The sequence below is a fragment of the Calidris pugnax genome, unplaced genomic scaffold, assembly GCF_001431845.1.
Source record: "Calidris pugnax isolate Ruff unplaced genomic scaffold, ASM143184v1 scaffold183, whole genome shotgun sequence".
In the NCBI taxonomy this organism is placed as follows: domain Eukaryota; kingdom Metazoa; phylum Chordata; class Aves; order Charadriiformes; family Scolopacidae; genus Calidris; species Calidris pugnax.
Window position 1 is genome coordinate 2,808,588 of NW_015090930.1, and position 23,865 is coordinate 2,832,452.

General features: G+C 39.6%; 1 protein-coding gene across 3 annotated transcripts in view; it reads left to right on the plus strand.

Moving 5' to 3' along the window:
- NAV2 (neuron navigator 2) overlaps positions 1–23,865 on the plus strand; it is a 429,887-nt gene that overhangs the window by 339,636 nt on the left and 66,386 nt on the right. For all 3 annotated transcript variants that reach the window (XM_014951613.1, XM_014951611.1, XM_014951612.1), the window contains one exon: positions 191–313. In XM_014951613.1, the coding sequence (XP_014807099.1) occupies positions 191–313 (123 nt within the window). The remainder of the gene's footprint in view (positions 1–190; positions 314–23,865) is intronic.

A 23,865-nucleotide genomic window follows, 5' to 3' on the forward strand; every position in this document is an offset into this window, starting at 1 on the left:
TGAGAAGCAAAAAAAGTCTCTCTGATCTAATCAAGAATAAAGTTTCCCTTGCTTCATATTCTGAGTCATATTCTTCACTTGAAAGCGAGAATATTGCAATATACAGTTAAAAACACGCGGAAGATATTAGCCACTGCAAAAGTGTTACTGTTTTACGAAACTTGATGGGTGTTTTTTTGCTGTTTTAAAGGTATATGACTGATGGTGGCCTGGGGCTCTACACTCGAAGGCTGAACCGGCTGCCTGACGGCATGGCCGCAGTGCGGGAGACGATGCAGCGTAACACCTCCCTGGGACTCGGGGACGCCGACAGGTAAGGGCTCATCCAACACTTGCATACAACAGCACGCTCGATTCACACCCTGTCTAATGCCTATCGGATCTCTTAAGGTAAGCCTTGGGAATTCAGATACTGAATACGTGGATATAAGCTTCTCCAGATGATTTTGGGTTACACCTTCACAGAGGTGTCAGGATAAGCGCTGACTTTATGTCTTCTGATTGCTTGGCTGAAATCTCATCTGGTTTTGGTGGACAGGACGCAACACAAGAAAATGTAAAACTTTATGAGTTTTTATAATAGTGTTTGAAATTAAAAAAAAATACCAAAACCAAACAAAAACCCTCTAACTCTCTTCTGATTTCCACTGATTCTTCCAAGTCCAGTGATTCAGTGTGAACAGTGAAGGCCAAAGATCAAGAATTAGGGGACTAAAAATCCACAATTTTTGTGAGTGCAATCATAAAGGAAGCTGGGGAGATGGATGGTAATGAGACCTGCATTTTGTTAGAGTTGAGATAAATGGGTTAAATGCTTTTGCTTTTAATGGCATCAGCTTATAGCTGCCTCTTTCCCTTCCAAACTCAAAGCCTGATGAGTGTTACTGTTGGTGTAGTAAGTGAACTGTATCCTTTTTCTTCATTGAGGGGCCCCTAAGTATAAAACACGGATTTTGCGTTACGGGTTTGAACCAATTTCTGAACTAAAAGGTTGGGTTTTTCCTTTTTTGTTCTGTTATCGATGTCTTTCCTGGGACATAATGCAGTTGATTTAGTTTCATATGACCAATACTTTCTTGATAGTTGTGCATGGAATACTAAGGAAATACAAGAGATGGAGAGTCTAGGCTTGTTTTCAAAGAAAGCCATACTAAATTTGCTTTGGTCTTCTCTTGATATTAGTAAAGAGTAGGATGGTAACCCTAAACAAAAGAACTAAAACCTCACAGAGAATCGCAGCTCAGATTCAATTACTAAGTCAACATATGCTTGCCAGTTGTAAAATATGCCTGGATTTTTCAGGAGCTCATATCTGTTTCTGAAATTTGCAACTTGAAACCCATAGTGGGCCAATAGCACTCTCTCCTGGTTGACCGTAGGTGGAAGCGTTGCCACCTGGTGATGCAATCAAAGACTAATCAAGTATCATCCTCATCTGTTGCTGTGGCTTCTGAACATTGCCACGTTAACAGAAGCTATATATGTCTACAATACAGAATTGGTCTTGTTTAAGTAGCAGTGAGCCTTCTGGAGAGCTGGCATCATTCCTTGTCATTGATTCCTTCCCCTGTCTTATATTTTCTGGGCTTGCAACACTTTTTCTTGGCACATAAATTATTCTCACATTTATTTGCTAAGCTCCTTCCCCGAAGACACTACTCACGAGGACCAATTACGTACATTTGACAGGAGAGATTGTGTGTTTAAATATTTTCGGCTTAGAATGGGATTGTGACAGACTGAAACACAATCCCTAGTTTATGGCAATTGTTTCAGCTCTGAAAATCATTCTTTCAGTTCACAGGGAGGGGACGGACTTTACAGACAATAAAGACTCTGTACGACTGCCTATTTAGCCGCAGCATGGGATCACAGAAAAATTACCCTTGGTCCCAGAGTTGGTGACATTATTATATGTTGTTTTGATTTAGTTTTTTTCTATTTAGAATGTAAGCCTACTCACCTTATGCAGGAAATTAGAGTTCTCTCACAATAGGGCAGCGATTTAAAAATAGCTCCTCTTTGGTTGCAGGGTGATCGTGACATGCAGTTTAAACAAAAAATTAACCTTGGTTTGAGCAGCAGTTTTCCAGGGTGAAAATTAGCATAAGGAAAAGGAGTTCAATGAAACGCTGCAGTAATGAATAGCTTTCTTAATTCTGGGAGTGCAGTCAAACAGGAGTTCTGCTTTATTGGTACACCTAGAAAGCTTATGAAGATTAAATTTAACTTGTTCAAAGCAGACATTAATTGAATACATGGGAGAACGAGTGTGAAAGGTTATGAACCTTTGAGTATAAGGTTAATCATTAAAAAAGTTATCAGAGGAATTTTTGCAATTTTTTTGCAAACTTGCTTTAGTTTCTTGTGTTATTAATTGTAGAAGTGGAGTTGTGAAGCTTTTACTCATTGGCTCCGGTAACATAAAGCACAGACCTTAGAAGGTACATTTTCCCCTGCAGCAGGGAAATCCAAACAAGGCAGTTTAATTTAATGCTTGATTGCAGGGTTAATGGAATCATTGCACAACACAGCTGAGCTTATTTATAAACTTCAAGACAATTTGTGTTTGCATAGAACAAAGGCATTTTTAATGAAAAAAAGGCATTAAAAATGCCTTTTTACTTAGTTTGTGACTTTTTTTTTTTTTTAAAGGTTGCAAATTAGCCACCTATGGTTTTGTCTCTTCTGTGTATAAGGACTTGTTGTGTACCATCTGGTTATTTAAGTTAATTTCACATTGTCAGGCACAGCTGCTTGATCTGAGACTCCATTCTGCCCTTGCTTTCATATATGTAACTTGCATTTATGAATACGTATAAATAAGAGGGGAGCAATTTGAAACTTAGATTTGAGTAAATCTTTCTATAATTGCTTACTTGTATAACCTATTATTTAGATAACATAATTCAGACCTGTGCTGATTTATCATATCCTTGTAATAGGACAGGAGAGTGACTGTATTAACGAATGTGAGCTTCTCAAGAGTTACTTTAATGCTGTTATTAGGGAAATGTCTATACGACTTCTTTAAATAACCACTTCTAAGCATGATTGACTTGGATTGTTTCACTTGAACAATTTAATTTGTGGCTGCGTGAATTACATGTCTTTGCATTAGGCATACAAAGGTCTTGCCTGCTTCAGACTGTACGGACCTGTCTCATCAGAGAGCAGATGACGTTGTCGTGCTAGGTCCAACAGCACTGGGGGACTGTAGGTAAGACACAGCCCGGGTGTTGAGCAGGGGTTGGATCACGCTGCTCTAAGAGTGTTTCTGTATCATGGTTCAGACTGACGATGAGTCTTGGCACCCTCTTGCCACTCTGCAGTTAGAACAAGACCATTTCCAGTTTAACTCTCAGAAGGACTTGCAACTGAAGTTGGATCCTGGCAGTCAGTAGCATTTCAGTAGCATTTCCTGCTTTTGGCAATATTTTTGGATAATCCCAAATGAGAAATAGGGAAGCAGGAGAGGAGATGGACAGGAAGCGAGAATTGGAAGTGAAGCAGGAACTGAGCAGAAAGCCAGAGGACATTCCACACAGAGCATGGATATATCACTATTAATAAGAATGTCATTGAGCGCAGATTTTTTCAGATGCTATGAATTACAGGAATTTCTACACATGGTAATACTTACGGCTTTAAAAAATAGCTGAGGAGTAGTGTTTTGCTGTTATTTTGCATTTTATAAAAACAAATTAAGGTTATCTATGTGTCTCTTGGCTCAGGTAATAGAGAACACTTCACAGTTACTCGTGGAGTAAGACCTTTGGAGTGGAGTATGTTTAAATTCACTAACTGCGATTTAATTTCTTGCATCCTGTTACGGTGTTGAGATGACTATAAAGATGGGGTAGTGTTTGGTGCCGGAGGGAGTTTGTCGACTGCCTTCATGACCATGGGAACTTGGATCACGCTTCAGAAGAGCTGAAAAGCAAGTGGGAGCAAGTCATCAAGTTGGGGGCGATGTTGGCCTGTTCTGAACAGAGGGGAGAGGAGGAGGTACCGCTGCTTTTGGAGGGAGGCAAATCCCACTGAAAGCAGAATTGCAGACATGGTGCTGATGGGTACTGCGTAAGAAGCTACATCAAATTTTCTTCTGTTTAGGTGCTACTTTATTGTAGACAATGGAAAAATGTTACAATGTAAGAAAAGAAAAAAAAAAAGGGGGATTTGTTGCTGAGGTATTCTTTATGAAGTTTTATAGTAGAATAAGCCAACTTTGAGTCCTAAGTGTGTGTTTTCAGTTTTTCCTCTTAACTGAGACAATGCAGCTAAAATGAAATGAAGGTGTCTGCAAGTCCTGGCTTGCAGATGTGGAGTTAAGTCCTCCATTCTCAGAGAATATCTGTTAGCAATACTACCCCATTACTAACCACCTCATCTTTATTGTAATTTTGCTACTCTAGCAGTGGTGCCATGCTGTATAAGAAATGGGTAAAAACAGAGAAAATATGTCTGCAATAGAAGCATATAGACATAGATTGAATAGCCTTTGTCTTAAAATGTTAAAACATGGCTGTGTTATGTCTTAAACTTCAGGTGGACCCAACAGTTGTAAAAATACATAGAAATAGATATTCCTGCATTGTAATGGCAATGGAATTCCCATCATCTCCTTCCCTCACGGCATCTCCTGCTCCTGCAACGCTCCCTTAGGGGTGTTGACATAAGTGTTTGTGGAGGTTCACAGTAAATGAGCTTGCAGGGAGAATTCATCTGGTATTTTGTGTGAAGAGGTTTGTGGAGGGAGGATGCTCTTTCTGTCAGGAGAAAGAATAACTGTATCGATTCAAATCATCTACAGACCTCAGGAGCTAATCAGCTAAGAACGATGCTGCCAAGCTGTTACCACTCTACCAGGAAGATTTCATGTCATCAGCTCACAGTTCCTTCACTTCCAGAAAGCCCTGGCAATTGTACTTGCGTTCTGTTGTTAGGATTAAAATAATTCATGAATTCTGCTCATCCCGTTTTTTCTTTGCTGGGACAATAGAACACCCCTATGTAAGGATCCTATATATACTAAATAAGCACAGTTTTCTAGAAAATAAGTTAAGTCACTAAATTGTTTTAAGATAAAACAGATCCAAAAGTAAGTGCCAACACCCGATCATTCGTTGCTCACTGTATCTGTGCTGTGAGTCACTGCAGTTAGTAAATATATGTCCATGTATAGTTGCTTAATAGCAAAGTCACGGGACTGGTGAGATTATTCATGCCTAACAGATCTTCTACTCTGCTCGACCATCTGTTGGGATTTTATCACTAAGTTCAAAAAAATACTACTGCTTCTAAAGGTACAAGTTGTACCTTGGTACCTATAGATACCTATCTCTCTGTCTTTGAAGGATCCCACATTTATCTTGAAAACTGACTCGCAGAAATAGGGAAATTCACATTGCAAAGATTCTTTGAAGTTTATGGCCTTAGGATCTGCTGATTAGAATCACAATACCATACACTTTTATTTTCCAAGGAATCTTTTTACAAGCTGTAATCCAGAGTGGTTTTAGGTTACATAAAGTAATTGCAAAGTTAAGCAGCAAATAGTAGTTGAAAGCAAAGGCAGAGTAGCTATACCTGAGGGCTGAAATTAGCAGTACCAAAAGGAAAAAAAGACATTCTGCTTTCAAACAAGGCAAGGTTAGTCAAAGGAAGCAGTGTCTTTTGGCAGATCCATTTCAGTGGGCTAAAGATGGCAAACTTCTGGGCACCATAACCTCTTCTGAAGTTCCAAAACAGAATCAAGAATTTTCACTACTAAATACAAGTTGAAGAACTGTTACTCTAAATTTACCTGGATGTACGAGTGGTTTGCACTAAGACAGACAATTTCTCTGAACTGAAGAAAGGTTTAGCAAGGAAATGCATGATACAATATTTGTGTGCTATAGAGAAGAGAGATGGATGATTTATCACCTGCGTAAGATGGAGAGGTTAACTGGGGAGAGGGAGCAAATTATTACATGTTGTAAAGACTGTCTCTGTTGAATCTATGGTTTTTAATATCCACCAGAGTTATTATTTTAATACTCTTGTTTATTCTTTGAAGATGCTTTATAGAACTCCCTTGAAGATGAGAAGGAAGGGGTCAGAGATTAAGTGGCTGTGTGAGAATTGCCCTGCTCGGGTAACCAGGTTCTTCTCAGTTTTGTGGCTTGTATGTGAATGCATTCAGTGGGCATAGTAATATTTGGTTTGTGGTGATTTTTTTCTTTTTTCCACATACATACTTTTGGGGTTACATGTGGTACATTGGATGTAGTCTACTACATTCTGGGAAGTACTTTTCTAGGATTTGGTGATAGTGCCAATTCTGTTTAGAGAGGCATGATGGAATGGACAGTTTTGGTTGTTACTCAGGCTTGGTCTAGTCTGATAGTCATTGCATGATGGTCAGCAAAGAGTTGGTTTACAATGATCAACTTAGCGAGGTTGGGATCTGTTTGAAGGCTAGAAAGAGTTTTGAGGAGAGAATGACTTAAGGAGTAGATAATTTTTCAGCTTAGGTTGTATTTATTTAAGGATTTCTATTCAGGCTCTGGATTATCATGTCAAGTAGCAATAGTGGATGTATGATTGATGAGGGGGTGTTTCGTGCTGAAGCAGTTTTGTGCCTATTCTTTAACTGACTTTTGGTAAAAATGTAATTTGTTTTCCCATGAGAGAGTTCCTTTTCTAAGTGTCGGGGGGGGGGGAGGGGGAAAAAAAAAGAAAAAAACCCAAACCCCAAACACATTTTACTGCAGTTAGGACCTATGCGCATCCCTAGAAGCCAAGAATTATCTCGTTCTTTTCTTTTATCTAATACATGTTTTAGTAGCCCCACATGCTGGCAAGGCAGTTGAGAGCAGACCTTCACCTTTTTCAAGAACTTTCTTCCCATGAGGAGGTAAAGCTCTACCATTCGACATTAAAAACAAACCCACCAACAACACACCCCACAATTGTAAGCTTTTCCCCTCAAAATTAGTGGATTAGGCAATCTTTATATGCTTGACTGTCGTTATAATCTCCTCCTTCATAATTGCTGTTTTGCTTAGATATAAATGGTGAAAGTGTGGGGGGGGGGGGAGAGGAACAAAACAGAAAAAAACCCAAACCCCAAACACATTTTACTGCAGTTAGGACCTATGCGCATCCCTAGAAGCCAAGAATTATCTCGTTCTTTTCTTTTATCTAATACATGTTTTAGTAGCCCCACATGCTGGCAAGGCAGTTGAGAGCAGACCTTCACCTTTTTCAAGAACTTTCTTCCCATGAGGAGGTAAAGCTCTACCATTCGACATTAAAAACAAACCCACCAACAACACACCCCACAATTGTAAGCTTTTCCCCTCAAAATTAGTGGATTAGGCAATCTTTATATGCTTGACTGTCGTTATAATCTCCTCCTTCATAATTGCTGTTTTGCTTAGATATAAATGGTGAAAACACAGGCTGGATCTAGGCTTTAGGAACTGCATTTTTCTTGAAAAATTTTTGCCTCTGTTGCTGTGATTCTGATTCTGCGTTCCTTTGTATCTTAGGGGGTATTTGCACCTCTGTTCTAGCATCTAATTAAAATGCTTAAGTCAGGAGCTGAAGTTCACTACAAAGCTCATGAAAGGTGGCAGCTCATCACGGTTACATTAGGACTTTCTTTTTGCCCTTATATTTCACTGTGGATAGATTGTTGCTTCCCCTAGAAGGCTGCACTGCTCCACGCGTGCAGGCGAAGGGACTTCACCTTTTTCAGAATTGTGGATACTGATTTTGTAGAAATAGGAAAATCTGCCTCATTTAAGCAGCTGAATAATATGCGTCTTGGGATGGCAAAAATCATGATCCTACACCACGAGAACTAGATTTTCCTGAAGTGACATTTCCTTTCATATACACCCACTTTATGTATATAAGTATAAAGTTGATCTAACTGCTGATTCGGAGGCTCTTCTGAAACTCTCAATATTTCTGGTTCCATTGCCAGAGATTAGCGCTGTCTTTTCTGTTGTATGAAGTGGCTTTTAAAACACTTTAGGCATGTGGGAAATTAAGCTTGTATTCCAAGGGTAAACAAGATTGTAGATACAAAGACCATTTTGAACTGTATCAGGGTCTTTGTGCTTTGCATGACAAACCGAAGAATGTGAAATGCTTGCTGACATAGTGCAGACTTTGTTATTTGGTTTTCCATGTCGAATGGCAAGAGAGTCAACATAGTCTCACAACTGACCTACACCAGTAACCTCTGAGTTTGGGATTTGGAGATTGAATAGATAAAACTAATAGCAGACAGCTGTCAGGCTCTAAAAGAAGAATCCAAGTTTTGGGCTGTTTGACGAGCGTGGAAGCTCATTGTGGCTGGAAAGCAAATTTCAAGACAGATGTTTTTTCAAATATTGTGTGCTTTTGTAAATGACTCTTTACTAGAAAACCTAAATTTCTCCCTTTAATCTTTGTCTGCCCTTCTTAGATGGTTTATTGGGGCTTTGGAGTTACATAATTGTACATTTCATTAGAATTTTTAATTCGTTTTCTTTGCTTCTGTTCTACAACTATGTATTCTCTTGCGATTACAATAATATTCTATCAGTATTAGTTTACATTTTACTAGAAATATTAATGTTAATAGCCTGAATCTAAGCTTTCTGTTTTGTGGCTGAACGCTTCTTTTAATTGTATTGGTTGGAAAATAGTATCAAAATTCTGAGTCCAAATATGAGATGTGCATGTCTTCCTGCATGCTCTTCTGAGCTTTGCCGGGGCATTTTGTTTCTTTTTCTTTAGTCTATTGGTGATGTTTATTGAATATTCCAGCATTTATTCCCAATCTTGTCCCCTCCAGTGAAGAGCTTTCAAACATGGTACTGCAGATGGGCTGAGGGGACGCCCTCCGTATCACCAATGAGAAGCTTCCAAGGAATTCAGGATATCCAGATGCTTTGAAGGATTCATTGCCTATACAGGGAAATGAGAGTCCTAATTTGGGCAGCAAACTAATATGTTTGAACTTGGATGGTACTCATAGCCCTGTATATGCAATACACATCCACATCTGCAGCGTAGCAGGAGAAGCTGTAAGGTATCCACAACTTTGAGCTCAAATTTTAAATAACTGCTTATTTCAGAAGCAGTCCTCTCCTTCAGCTGTCCTGAATAGCAACTCCTGTGTTAAGAAGGTAATGAAGTCAGGGGCTGACTGATGTCAAAAGAAACAAAAGTGTCCCCAACCTAGTACTCAAGGAGGCAGAAGATATATCCAGATAAAATGAAGGTTCACTCCCTATTTCCATGGCGTTTGAGATAGAGGAGCACTCTCTTCCCTCCTCTCACAACCCTTATCTACCAACCTGGGTTCTCATAAGGAAGGGAATGTCTCACTTGTATGTCTACATGCTGGTTGCTGTTCCTCGGGTACAGAGTGAGTCCTGAAAGCTGGAGGGCACACAGAAATGCAGAAATTGGGGCATATGGCCCATGTAGAATGAAGGTCTGTCCGCCTTGGAAGGACGTTCCAGCTCAGGAGAGCAGCTGTGCTACACTCTGCAGTAGGACTGATGAGGGGCAGTGGCAGGGACAATAATTATATTTTTGCTGCTCTTGGATTCTCAGAGCTACTGCGTTTATATCAGGCTGTTCCTTGGTGTCAGGATAACTTCCTTGGTTGGCCAACAAGCTCTTCCATATTGGGGGTCAGTAGCCTTCTTATCTGTAAGTCCTATTCTGCTCTTCTCCATTCCTCAGCTTCTTCACGGCATAGGGATTTTCCAGCTGTGTGATAAGGTGACTTTGTGACCTTTTTATGACAGCTAATAGGATTCACAACAAAGTTGAGACTGCACAGAACAAGTAGTCACTTTGCTCCTGATCTTTCTGGGCTGAAACATCCTCAGAAACATCCTCAGGCTTAAACGGCCCAGTGTTAATGCAGCTGCGTGGGGCTTAAAAACACTCTGCTATTACATAAACAGGCATTAGGGCTTTCACATGATAGTCTTATGTTGTTGAAGTCTATACAGTTAAATATACATTTGGCCAGGATAAACGATTGCATACTCTACACTTGGAGCTACGTTGTGCTGTTATAGCAGTATTACAAGAATGTGTGTAACTTGTTTTTATGAGTAGCATTTTTTTCTATTCTCCCTAAAAATAAAACATCTAATTTTATTAACACTGATTGCTGCAATTTGAGACAAATTAATTTGATGTAAGTGGCATTGGAACAGTTCAGAACCCGTGTGCAGAGGGAGGCTGAGCAACTACCACGTTGCTAGAGGCTATGTTTGTGTGTGTCCAGGTATATGTGGTCAATAAGTAGCCAGAGGATCAGCACTAAACATTGGAAGTCTGATTAGTGCCTGAGCAAAGTCCAAGGGCTGGGGTCAGCTCTTTTTAACTATATGATTATTTTTTTTTTTGTTATTTCTTAACTGACAAAGGCTCAGCTCAGCAGCTGCTGTGGAGTTAACCATGTGCTCTCATCAGCCCCAAGTAATATTTTTATCTTTTTAATCTAACTTTAAAGTTTATCTTCTCTGATTATGTTGTTAGTTTAAGTTAATTTTCATATATATCAACTAATTCATTCGTTTTGGTTTGGGGGAAATGAGCAAACCACCTTGAGTGTTCAAAAAGGTTTTATTCCCTCTTTTCATGTTCCTAGTCAAGATTGATTTATTCTTCTTATGAAACTTGCAGCTAGAAATGCTCTTCATAACATGACTTAATGCCTTAAACATCTCTTTGAAACTATTGATGTTATTTGATACTATCTGATATGTGCATGCATGGTTTTATGTTTCATTTGCATTTTTATGCAAAGATTTCATTTTTGTTTTTAGAGCTGCCTGAAAGTTGCATTTGCAAAACTAGAACTGTTTTGAATGCAGAAGGGAAGAAAGGAATATTATCAGGAAATAGCTAGCATGTATTTATAGAGAACTGTATATCTCTATGGAAAGAGAGGAGAGGGAAAAGGAGAAGGAAGAATCACCAACATGAGCCTCTGGGAAAGAGGTATGAGTATCCTGTGCCAACTGAAGTTCACAGAGGTTATATACATCCAGGAAAGCCTTATACTCCATTTAATCTGTATTTTGGGACTCTTTGAATTCTCCGTCTACTCTTAGATAGAGAATTTATCCATCTGTGCTTTGAGAGAATTTCTCAACCAAGGGACTCCCGAGATGGATCGGGTGGTGGCAAGAAATCTGCAGTTATACATATGCATGTCTTAAATGTGCATGCAAAAGAAAGACACACATTTTCTGAAATCTGAAGATTGTGATTTCAAACTGAAATTAGGATACAAGTTCTGTGCTCTTATTTCTGTTGAAATTCTTTGTTGGCTTCTAATGATAACCACTAATATATATATTATTTTTTTTTTGCTAATGTAGATTAAAAGCAAATACGCCATATGGCAATATGAAGCTGCTTGTCCTTAGTTTTGGTCAAAGTACACTGATGGTTTGGCCTCTAACATCAACATCCAGAAGGCAGAATCAGGGATGTCTTCCACAGTGTGCCTTAGAGCTTGGGTCCCCTTTTGCAATAGCTTCTGACTTGTTCTCGCTTTTAGTGACATTCTGCTTCTCTCTCTCACTGTGTTTTTATGGGCTGACCTTACTTTAGCTGTAATGAGCTAAACATGTGACTGATAAAATAATCATTCCTTCCTGTGAGTCATACCATATGTTTTCCCCTCTATCCACCACCACAATTCCAGTCATACTTGACCCAGTTATTTTACCTTTCCTACACCATCCCCTCTGTGCTACCAAATTGGTTTCTTTTGCAGCCATTTCCCTCTTTCCAAGCAATGCATTGTGCTTTCAATGGTGGGCTTTCATCATGTCTACCTTTGTCCCCAACAAATCACTGAAACCCAACTTTGTCCATAAAATGTGTTTGAATCTTAAACTCGCTCCCCACTTTGAATATTCTCCTCTTATGTAATGGCATCAGTCTCTGATAGCACTTTTAGATTTTAACACAGTTGGAAAGAGGGAGGTTGCAATACATGGTGGTGCAGTTAAGTTTATTATGGCAATGTATATGTTATCAAATAATTTAGGAACAAGGGATTATTTTAGAATGAAAAAAATGAGAGCCAAACGTAACTTACAACCTGGCTAAGCAAGGCTGGGTGGGATCAGGGGAGGAGAACAAGGTTTCTTTGGGCATTTTCAGAAATAGCAGCGAATTGCAGCCGTAACTGAAGTAGAGTGGGTTCATCAGAGACAAAGAAAACATAGAGTAATTATAAGGAAAACCACTCTGGCACTTACTGGCTGGTAAACTAGTCTCTGGGAAGTCTGTCCTTTGGGTCTTTAAAAACCTGTACCAGCCAAAGCACAATCACACATTAGAGGGAAAGTGGTGTGAATAAGCAAAGAGGGGTTTTCCAGATGAATCTTTGTTTATTTCATTATTAATATTGAAGGCAAGGAATTTCCTCGTCGTTTTTTAGGTGTGCCTGTTATGAAGCAAAATATGAATGCTCGCATTAATCCAACTAGTAATCTGGGGTGGTTTTTTCTTCTTTTTTTGGGAGGGTACATCTATTGATTTTTATCCTTTCATATTATTATTACCCCTTGTGCAGTTCAATTCATTAAAGTCCCTAAACAAAGATATCAAATGACCCCTCCTTAATTCTGGAGAGGAATTCACTGAACTGGAGCTGTCTTTATGAGTTTATGTTAAGTCTCTGATTGCAAAGTGAGACAGCATTTCACAGCCTAACATCACATCTTAACAAGATGGCCACATTCTGCCCATGTAGAAGCAGGACAGAGAGAGGAGAGGCTGGATTAAAACTATTTTCATTTCATTATTCCACTGGGATAAAACAGAAAATAAGGATTTGGGGTTTGTTCTTATTTTTCCCTTACAGAGTAGTGATGCAGTGATTAAGGTTCTAATGTAAAAAGTCAAGTTGAGGTCTCTACTGTGCTGGACTGGAGCAGGAATCTCAGTTTTGGCCTCCTCTTTAAGAATATTTCTCTCTGTCTCTCCTGCCAAATTATTTGCTGGAAATAATATCAACACAAGATACTGAAAGGTGTTAATTGGACTCTTGGCTATTGTGGAGCTATCAGGTCACGGAAGTGGGATGGAAAGAATTAAGGTTCAAGTCCTTGAACTCCCACATCCTCCCTGGATGATTTAATGATTTAAATTAACAAAGGGTCCAAGGGAGTCTTCTTAGTGTTGTGAAGAGTTACATTTTTTTATAAAATGACAGGATATTTAATGGTATTTAATCAAAACATTCCAGACCATCTCTAAAGCATTGCTGTAGCAGTAGCAGAACTGGCAGTTTGAGAGTTTTATCTTATTTGCTAAAGTAGAAAAGGGGGAGAGAGTGCCTTAAAACCTCTTTTTAACAAGATAGATTTCTGCCTGGATTCCAGTTACTGCTCCTGGGCTGCTTTTGTGTCACAACAAGGTGACACAAAGGTGTTGCGTTTGGGTAGAAGGTAGGCCTACAAAGTTCTTGGGATTTCAAAGAAAGAATGAGTGCTTGGGAACAATTTAGGCCTGAATATGTATTGCATGTAAAAAAAATAGCATGAACAGCAAGTTGAGGCTTGTGTATAGGCTCTCTGCTGTGACTGCAGGCAGGGGGTCCCAAGTAACAGCCCTCATGGTAGAGCAGTGATCCACCTCTGCAGCCAAATAGGAGTCGAAAAGAGAAAGGAAGAAAAAAAATATCCCATCAGAAAAGGATGTATCAAAATGTGTATTTACAAACAATTTCAGTTTTGATATTTCTCTTCCAATTTGTCCATTTTTTAACTTCTCCAGGCCCACTTGAGGCTTCTTGTCCCAGTTGTGTTGCTTTTGTGCAGCAGGTCCCAGCCTTTGATTTCAGAGCTTTGTCTAAATTTGTTTTCCCTTTCCTTTTCTTTTTTCCACTTGTTCTCTGCATACAGCCTCAGCTTCCCTTCTTCACTTGCTGTCCTTATTCTCCAGGGTCCTCCAGAACCAGATAAAAATTTCATATTGCGAGTCAAGGCTTTTCAGGGAAGATGGATGTAACTTAATAGTAAAATGTGTCTTTTCTAATGATACTCAGGAATTGTTGTGCTGTTTTAACCTGAGACCAAAGTCCATCCTTAGGTTGGCATGCAGCTTGGAAAACTTTGGGCCAAACAGCTCAATTTTGGCAAAATGATAAATACTTGAAATCATTCCCCCTGCTAATTATTTCATTACTGTAACACAGCCATCTCTGAAGCAGAGGGTGTAGCCTCAGAACAAACATGCGGCGTAAAACCCAGCAGGGCTGGGGCTGGGGAAGGAATTACTGGGCAAGGAAGATTTTTGTAAATTTTTGCTGTTACAGAAATGCTAGGAAAGGTTAAAGAGTCCTGCAGAGACCCTGGGACCTCAGGACTTCTGCAGGGTAGGGAGTGGAGGGAGGAAGCAGTGCCAGCATCAGTGATACAGACCTCTCAGCAGACAGGGCTGACGGGACTGGACAGGATAAGGGGTAGAGGTTTTAAATTGGAAGAGGGGGAGATTTAGATTAGATATCAGGAAGAAATTTTTCATTCTGAGGGTGGTGAGGCACTGGAACAGGTTGCCCAGAGAAGCTGTGGCTGCCCCATCCCTGGAGGGGTTCAAGGCCAGGCTGGATGGGGCTTGGAGCAACCTGGTCTGGTGGGAGGTGTCCCTGCCCAGGGCAGGGGGTTGAAACTGGATGATCTTTAAGGTCCCTTCCAACCCAAACCATTCTGTGATTCTATAACTTATCCAGCAAGGAAGTTTTGCTCAGACCTACCACAAAAAAAAAAAAAGGGGGGGGGGGGGGGGGACAATTTTGCTTTTTACATTTCATGCCTGGAATGATTAAAAAGTTAAATTCACCTGAAGTAGGATAGAAGGTTGGCATGACATAAAAAAAGTTTATGACTTTGCATAGTCGAGCTTTTTTCTCCCACTTGATTCCCATTTTATTCCTTTAAAAAAAAAAACAAAACAAAACCAAAAAACAACCCAACACCCCCAACCTGCTTTTAACTTGTTATCAGTTACGAATTAGAGATAATGTAGGTGAAGTCGCATGTATGGAGGGATCACTTGAAGAGCCTGCAGTTGGGTGATGACGGCGGCGGGAGGGGAATGTCGCACCATAGGAGAGGCTCCGCTGAGCTTTGAACTGGATCAGATGCTGGAGGGCAATTAAACACACAAGATTTCCCCCTTTAAACAAAGGCACAGAAGGGAGTCGCCCTGTTTTCTGTGCTGTTAATCATCAAGAGGAGAGAAGAATGTGTAAACGAAGAAAGGAAAGATGGTGCTGTTTAAAGGCAGGCTGTTAGACCCCAGCAGGACGCCTGCCTGAGTTGCATCTCAATAAATAATAAGCGCTTGTTATGCTAATAGTCACTATTTTCAATAACATGATTTGCATACAGGTCTTATGCATGTTAATTACGCTGGTGCACATAGCCAATAGTGCACGTCTTAGAGTCTGTCCTTAGCATTTTCTCTTGTAAAATGAGGCCTGGCCTTAATGAATATTGCAAAGTTTTGGAGGGCAAATAAATAGGTGATACAATGAGCAGCAGATTGCCAAGCGAGATAGCCACACGTACCCAGAGGTGGCTGGAAGAAGCCCAGGATTCGTGTCACCTCTGGCACTGCCAACATCTGTCCTTGCACCTGATTATAATGAAAATAAAACGGAAGGGTGCATGGATAATGCAGTGATGCACAGTAATAATTAACCCCGTGCTGGGCTAATTACCGGGTGCATGCTTGTGGATGTTGCCTTTATAGCAGAGCACACAGTCTCGTAGCTGTACACTGACTTTATGCCACCTGGGAGAGGATGGGTGAGCCGTGGAGAGGCCGGAGCTCCTTGAAATATCTTGGAAGGCGTGAATCAGAGCCACGTTCACTGCAGCTCGGGGCTTTGCAGCTTGTGTTTCTGGTGCACTGGGAAGACAGGGCTCCCAGGGAGCTGTGTCTGAAGGGCAGTATTTTTTCTTCTCATCCCTCCTTTCCCACACGTCTTCTGCATGCCTAGCATTTCTCATTTCATCACGTCTCATTGAAAGTTCCCACTTGTCCTCCTGACCTACTGACTTAAATAAGTAGAAACTGGCCGATACGTTGAGGGTGCCCAGTGGGAGAAATGGATGAGGCCCTATAAGATGTAGTGATGTGACGGCTGAGGTTGAGTGTTGTGCTGCATCTGCACTGCATCCAGACCCACTTTAGTATCTTCGGATGTGCATCTGTAAAGCATAACGTGGCACCAGGTCAGGAATCTCTGAACTGTATTTCATAGCACCGTGTGGCTATGCCTTCTGTATTTATAGCTGTATCGATTTCTTTCTGATAGTATTTTGATACCACTGAGCTCTGCTTTCAGCTTCTTACAGTGAAATAAAACCAAAAAACCCAAACTCATAGTATCTTGGGAAAAGATCTAGGAGTTGTTTTCTGGCATTCCAGACTAAATATTTAATATATCGCAAGGTATATAAAAGAAATATTTACCTGTTAGGAAGCTGTAAGAGTATAATTTACAAGTTATTACCAGATTAATTTTTCAGGTATCAGATAACGATATCGGCTATCAGATAATCTGGGCCCTAAAAGGCACAGATGTTTCGCGTTAGTCGTTCACTTTCAAAAGAAAATAACTGTTAAATGCAATAGCTCCCCACATCAATACTCAGCTGTTATTGCCCTTGGTGTTCCCACGTCCCAGTGCAGCTCACTCTGTGTGTTTTATAGTTATCACGGTATCTCTAGCAATTAAAAGGGTTTACTTTTCCAGGGAAAAACCAATGGGTGTAGTAATTTTGAAGGAAGAGGTGTTACTCTCTCAAGTCCACTCAGTGCAGTCAGCAAGTGCTGGGCAAGCTGGTGAGGCCACGCTCCCATTCTAGAGCCTGGCAGCACCAAGCAGAGCTGTTCTGCAGCGAGGGGGAGATGTCCCCAGCCAGCAGTTGTCCATCTGCAGAAGCTTGGATGGAGCTGCGTGCAGGTTGCACGCTGACTCCGTTGTGCGCAGTCCTTACCACTGCAGCCGAGCACTCGGGTCGAATCTGAAGGAAGAGTTGCTACACCAGCCTGGTTATGCACCCATTAAGCTTTGCTGCAGATTCTCTGCTTCCCAAGCTTCACGCTCTGCTGTCCAGGGAGGTGGTTGAGGCACCATCCCTGGAGGTGTTCAAAAGACAGGTTGATGTAGTGCTGGGAGATATGGTTTAGAGATGGTGTTGCTTTTTGTTTGTTGTGTGGGTGTTTATTTTTGTCAAAATTAGGTTGACGGTTGGACAAGATGATCTTTAAGGTCCCTTCCAACCTAGAAGATTCTGTGATTCTTGATTCTGTGATTCTGTAATTGCAGTAGCCTACTGCATCTGCAAACAGCTTCATCCCTGGCATGGAAACCACAAGCTGATTTTGCTCAGTGGCCTACTAGTTGTGATATCTGCTCCAAGTACCTTGCAGGGAGGTGACCTTATGTTTCTCACCAGTAGGCTTATGGTCACTGTCATTATTCTGAGCTAGTTTCTGCTGAGCATCTGTGAAAGGACAGAGATTTAGGTAGCACTGAGCTAGCAGAGGTGGTGGTGTTCAGGAGCACAGGTAACCACGGCAAAGCCAATGGGGACACCACAGAGCCAAAGCAACACACATCAACCTGTCCTCTTGTCCTTCTGGTGGAATAAAAGCAGAACATTTCACCCTGAGAGACTTCCTGCGTTTGCAAGGAGAAGGGTGTTTTTTCTCTAAGTGAATAATTTTGAGCAATGGAAAATAAGTTTTTGTTCTACTGATGCTGCAGCTAAAATGTTGACCTTTTGATAAGAGCAAGTCTACCAGCTGAAATTTCCTCCAGTCAAGCTTCTATAAGATTGGTTCGTTAGCTACCTGAAATGCGTGCTGCAATACCGGAATCTGTAGGACCATTAGCCTTCTCAGGTGATCTACAGCTATGACTTTATTAGGGCTTAGTGAAGGTCAGAAGTTCACGTGGGCAAGTTGTAATTGCCACAGGTGTTTATAAGATAATTATGGAGTTTCATGGAGTGGATACTACTCATCAGCTGCAATTTTCAAATATTAGTTTAAACTCAGTGTTTTGTCTGACAAGCTTGGAGTTTTCTTACTGCTTAATTAAGAATTTCTGTCTCTGAGCAAAAATGAGTCCTAAGTTGCTGGTATTATTCACACAATCATAAAATGTAGAGTTTGAAAAGGCTTTGATTTAAAAGTAGGCAATAGTTAGAGCTGCTGTCTTGTAGGTAAGTGGTTTGATTCATTTACTTTTTGTGTTCGGAAGATTATAAATGTAAAGAAAACGTGGAGGGTTTCTTACCCAGGCATAGGTAACGGTGGCAGGGAGGAGAAACGTCTGGAATTCTATATTACATTAATAATCTGCTGTGAATTTGGAAATGGCAAGTTAGTCTATTTGGCAGGTAGTAGCAGTAAGAATAAGAGCAATTCACATGGGAAAGCATGTTCAAAAAAGGGTGGAAAGATTTTGCAAGGTAATCTGAGAAAGAGGCATGTCTTTTGGCTCGGATACAATTTTTGGAACATCCTTGTGTCGTATGGCTGAAGTAGATCCCTTTATTAGAAAAATGCAAATGGACTCTCAAAATAAAGGAAAATTAATTTGTGTTGAAGTTGAGAGTTTGTGTCTTTGTTCTTTGCTCATTACTCAGTTGAAGTGTTTATGTGGTTTCAATGTTTATAGACTCAGTAAAACAGGGGATTTGCAAACACTAAAGGTCAAGCTAAAATGATGCTAGCTTAATTTAATAGTTCTATTTCAATTAGGATAAATGAGTGTACTCTTCTAGTGGGATGTATTAGCTTTTTAACAGCCACAGCAACAATAAACAACTGTAAATGCAGAGATATGTCTAATTAGGGGGAGGCCAAAGCAATTAAGATGGGCAAAGTCTATTGATCATAAATGAACTGGATTTGACTAAGATCCATACAGCTGATAGCAGTGCTTTTACAGTGGATGCTGTGAGATGGTTAATGACTGCTATTGATTAAGCAGTAATGATTTCAGTATTTTGTTGAGGGTGTGTGGGAGGGAGAGTAAATCAAGTTTTACAGGACTTCTCAAAACCATACTCCAACTACTTAGAGAGCTGCTTATTCAACCAGAACTATCCAAGTGTAGTTCTGAAGACGTTACACTTGGCATATCTTCTTAGGCCTGAATGCATCTTCTGATGTAGTCACCTGGTCCTGCTGGCTGAAACAGAACCTGTAATTCAAATTTTATCTCTTTCCAAGCTGTTTTTTACTTCATCAGTCATAAAGAACTTTGCTCGTAGACTATGAATTTGTATAGCATCTTCCATATCTGATGTTTCTGTTCTCTACTGTATTGCTTGCTGACAAAGACTTTATTTTAGAAAGCTCAGAAGACAAATTGTAAATGATCTATGGACATCTGTCACATATTCATCCCAAAGCAGTTTTGGGGAGTCCTGAGAAGAAAGCAGTTGTGCCAGCTGCGCTATTTTTATAACTTTGTATGTTAGGGGTCAAGCTGAAAATCTTAATGGTTGCAGAAGACAAGAAAGTCTTACAAGAAGTAAGACTGTGGAAGTAAACTGTTACTCTGTTCAGCAGCATCGATTGGAAGAATTAAATTTTTCTTCTTGGTCATTGGCGTGTATGTTAAATTCTGTGCTTGCCAGCTGTTTGGAAATAGGGCTGGTTTTTATGATTTGGAGAAGGATGCAAAGAAAACTGCATTTAAATGGGAATCATATTTCATTTTTGTGTTTCACTACATTAACTGTTTGTATTTTAAAATCAGGGGTTTTTTTTTGCATTTTATATAGACTGTTCTTAGTAACAAGCTATTTGCCCTGTTAGATATATTTTTGTTTGCTTTGATTATTTGCTATATCTGAAATAATTACATTATTATTAATACAGAAAACACAGATAAAAAAGCATATACGTGTATATGCTAAATACATTGATAACATTTCTTACTCGAGGAATTTGAGACTTGGTAATGTGTTTAAATTTAGAAACAAATGTTTGGGTCAGCCAGGTGTAACCCCTGGATTCAGCGTTCGTTTGGAATTCCTGTTGGATAATAGCGTGCAAGCTGCATCGCCACTCAGCATCCTCCGTTTTTATTGGATTATCTCCAGTTGCCTGCCTTTTTCTTTCCCCACTGTTGCTAGAAAGTAGCCGTTTGTGTTTATTCACTCTGCTGTGCTTATTCATTTGAAGTGGGTATGGTGAAAAGTATGCCTCACACTTGTGTCAACACAAGTGCTCCTTGTAGGCTACTGGCCTTTTTTTAAACAATCTTTGAAGTAAATATAAAATGTTACAAAACCATTTTTTATCATATATTACACATACATAAATAGGCTTTTCTTCTCCATCAGGCGTGCGTGTCGGAGGAACCTTGTAGTTTTCTTTAATGGTTGGTCAGTGAAAAGAAATTCCAAGGGGTTAGATGCTAAATCTATCTTATGCTTTTTTCCTGACACATTATCAATGTAATAATTACTACTCACATTCTGAGTCATTAATCTTACTCCACGTTAGGCTTTTCTGTGTACGTGCTGTCTTTTCAGGGCCCGAAATCCCCACTTTTCAAGTCAAGTGAAATTTTGCTGTTGATGGAAGCAGCAAGGGAGTTGCCTTAGGACTAGAAAAATCTCACACCATCTTTCCCTAAATGTATGACTGGTCAATTCCTATGCATTGCATAGGTACCCATGCCATAATGGAGGCTGATGATTCCTTTTGTACTTTATGAGTAATTTTAACAAAATCCTAAGGTATTCTGTGCTTTGTTTGTTCACTTGTCTAAATAAATCCAGATGGCACCACCATAATAGAATTGTCTGCCCTCGGGGAACTCTCTAAGGCAGGAGAGGACTCATACCCTTGAGATTTAAGAATGTGAAAAAGAGTATTTTGTAGCTCGTAACCCTCATCAACCTGCAAACTTAGTGCCTCCTTCATTCACCAGAATGAGGGGAATTAAAAAAAAAAATAAATTATTTTTCCAGACCTGCTTCTCCTGGCTCCCAAGCTCGCTTTGGAACCACGCTGTAAAGTCACAACTTCACAGGGCTGTAGCACCTAGGGTCTATTTTCTACCATATCTCTTATTGTTGGCTTATGTTGCTTCCAATGTTCCTCTGGATTTAACTAGAAATACCTTCCCAGGATTGACAATTACATATGAGTACAAGTTGGTTGGATATTTTTTAAAATTTACTTTATACAAAACATAGTTTGTTTAGGTTGATAGCCCTATAGCGTGTTCCATAATAGCTGTAATGGTATATCAGTGTTGCTGTATTCCAGCTTTTATTTTCTCATGCATATATTTAATCAATAAAAGTACTTTTAAAAGGTATATTTTTATTTGATGTCCTCAAGTTAAAAGAATTGTATTCAAAAGCATCTTTGAGTCTGATCAGAATATGTTTTGGCTTTACAAATGCGGGTTTTTTTGTCATTTAAATATTCTTACTGTTCTTTAGGAGGAAAGAAAGAACAAGGAGGCTTAAAAAATTACTGTTGAGATTATTTTAAGACATTGGTTTACTCAGTTGTAATGGAGTCTCTTCCAGGGTGAAATGTGGCAGACGCTTCATACCACACCTTATAAAACAGCTTATAAAGACGGAGAAGCGCAGCATCTTTACAGTCTGTGCTGCTTGCATTACTTTTATAATCACTGCAGTCATCAAATGCAGACATTTTACAACCTCCAAACTGATACATCTCAACTAATGAGAAAAAAAAAAAACCATAAAGGAAATTAACATATTGCAGTAAACCCCCAATTTTCAGGCATTTTGGTGTTCTTGAAGGGAGAATTTGAAATGCGCCAAGATTTGTGCTGCTTTAACCTAGAATGCAAACCTGTAATTATGGTTTGGGGCCTTTTCAAATAAGAATCAAACCACGCATTTCTTTGATAAATCTTTTTTTTTTTTTTTTTTTTGGTTACCTGCAGTTTTAGCTCAGTTCAGAGAGTGAACACAATTCTTGCTGAGGTTAATGGGAATAGCACACCAGCGTGGGGAGAAGGAATGAGCAATTGGAGGTGCAATGATTTTATTACACCGGGTATTAGGACACTTTGCAGCCTTTTCTAAGCAGCTGTTCTTTAGGTAAATTAATACCTGGGGTCTCTTTACTTCTCCCCAACTTTAACTACCATAAAAGAACTTAATGTTAAGCTGTTCACAGCTTATCTCACCCGATTGCTATGCGAAACTTCTAACACAAACGCTTTTATAAACTGCAGCCATAACACACTAATCTTCTGAACTTCCTGACCCATAAAACTATGATTATTGCTACATGTAAAATTCATCTGGAAATATCCCCCTGTATTTAGTGTTATGGGTATTATGTTGCAAAATCCCTCCTCCATTGTAGCGTAAGGGCTTCCAGGAAAGTGGAGGACAATGGGGCTGTAGATTGGTGTATGGAGAGTAACACTGTACCTTAATCTTGTGATTTTGGCTTTATTTGGAGCTGGTGATTCAACAGATGGGAAGTTCAGATTCTTTTTTTTTTTTTTTTTTCCCCTAGGTTACATTTTCAGATTTGATTATTTTTGGAATTAGTATATTTCTGGCTACAGAAATATTAGCTACAGGTCAGCAGCTAATTTCCTATACAACTCTGTGAGCAGTTAACTAAGAAACATCATGTTTGTGGAAGTTTTTGATAAAAATAGGAAAGATGTTTGAGATTAGAAGCAGCATTGTTATTCCAGTTGTGAATCTTTTAAGTATCTGTAATATCTGAGAGTTATCCCTAGTAACTATTCTGTGATTAAAGTGATGAATAAGGAGCAGCTTACGGGATTTGTTAATAAAGGATACCGGTTAAACTCAGCAGAGGCAAGGAAGGATTAATAATAGTCCATTGGTATCTCTACCCTCCCCTTCGTTATGGATAATATATACTTTAGAAAAAAAAAAAAATATCTGTGTGATTCTCATCTAATTTTCAGCAGAGATAATGACATCTGCAGCTTTGCATTTATACACATACACATTGAGAAAGGGGTGCGTTGACTGCACTCTAGGGTGCAGACATACCAAAAAGAGTCATGTTTCTATCTTTTATTCACCACCAGGCTAACTTAATATAGGTAATTGTCCAGCTGCAAAAAAAAAAAATAAATTAAGTGCACAGCCTTTTTTTTTTTTTTTCATTTTAAAACACAAACATTTGTGCTAAATGATGCTTTTCCCAAGCCGCTTTTATTATTAGTATTGTTCTAAATTGCAAGTTGTCACATCCACCAGCCTCTAAATTACCAGTCCTCTCTGTTGCTATAGTAACACTGTGGCCACTAAAATATAGACTCCGGCATAGAAAGGCAAGCTCAGACTGCGACTCATTTATTTGAAGGTTTTGGCAGCTGAATATCTCCACAAAGTCTTTATTTTATAACCTTGAATACTTGCATTTTAACTCTTTCAGCCAAAAAATACAGCCTTGTGCTAAAAGATGCATTTTATTTAACATAGGGTACCCAAGCTGAGCAGGGTGCATAAAACCATGGGTGTAGTTGACTTCTGACTACTCTTTCCCTCTCTTCTGTTTGATACTGGGCTGAATGATTGATTTTTTTTTCTTGAGGTGAGGCTAAGAGGACAGTGTGGTATTGTCTTCTCCACTTCCTCTATCTGAAAGACTGCCCATCTCCTTTTCATTACTTGATCCCTCATCAGTAACCTGGACAACGGAAATCTACCCTGATTGGATTAGAAATGGAGTGTCTTGCTTAATGAACAGCTCTTTCTGTTATAATGGCAATGGACTGCTGTATTCCCATTTGGCTGGAAATCAGTGTGTTGG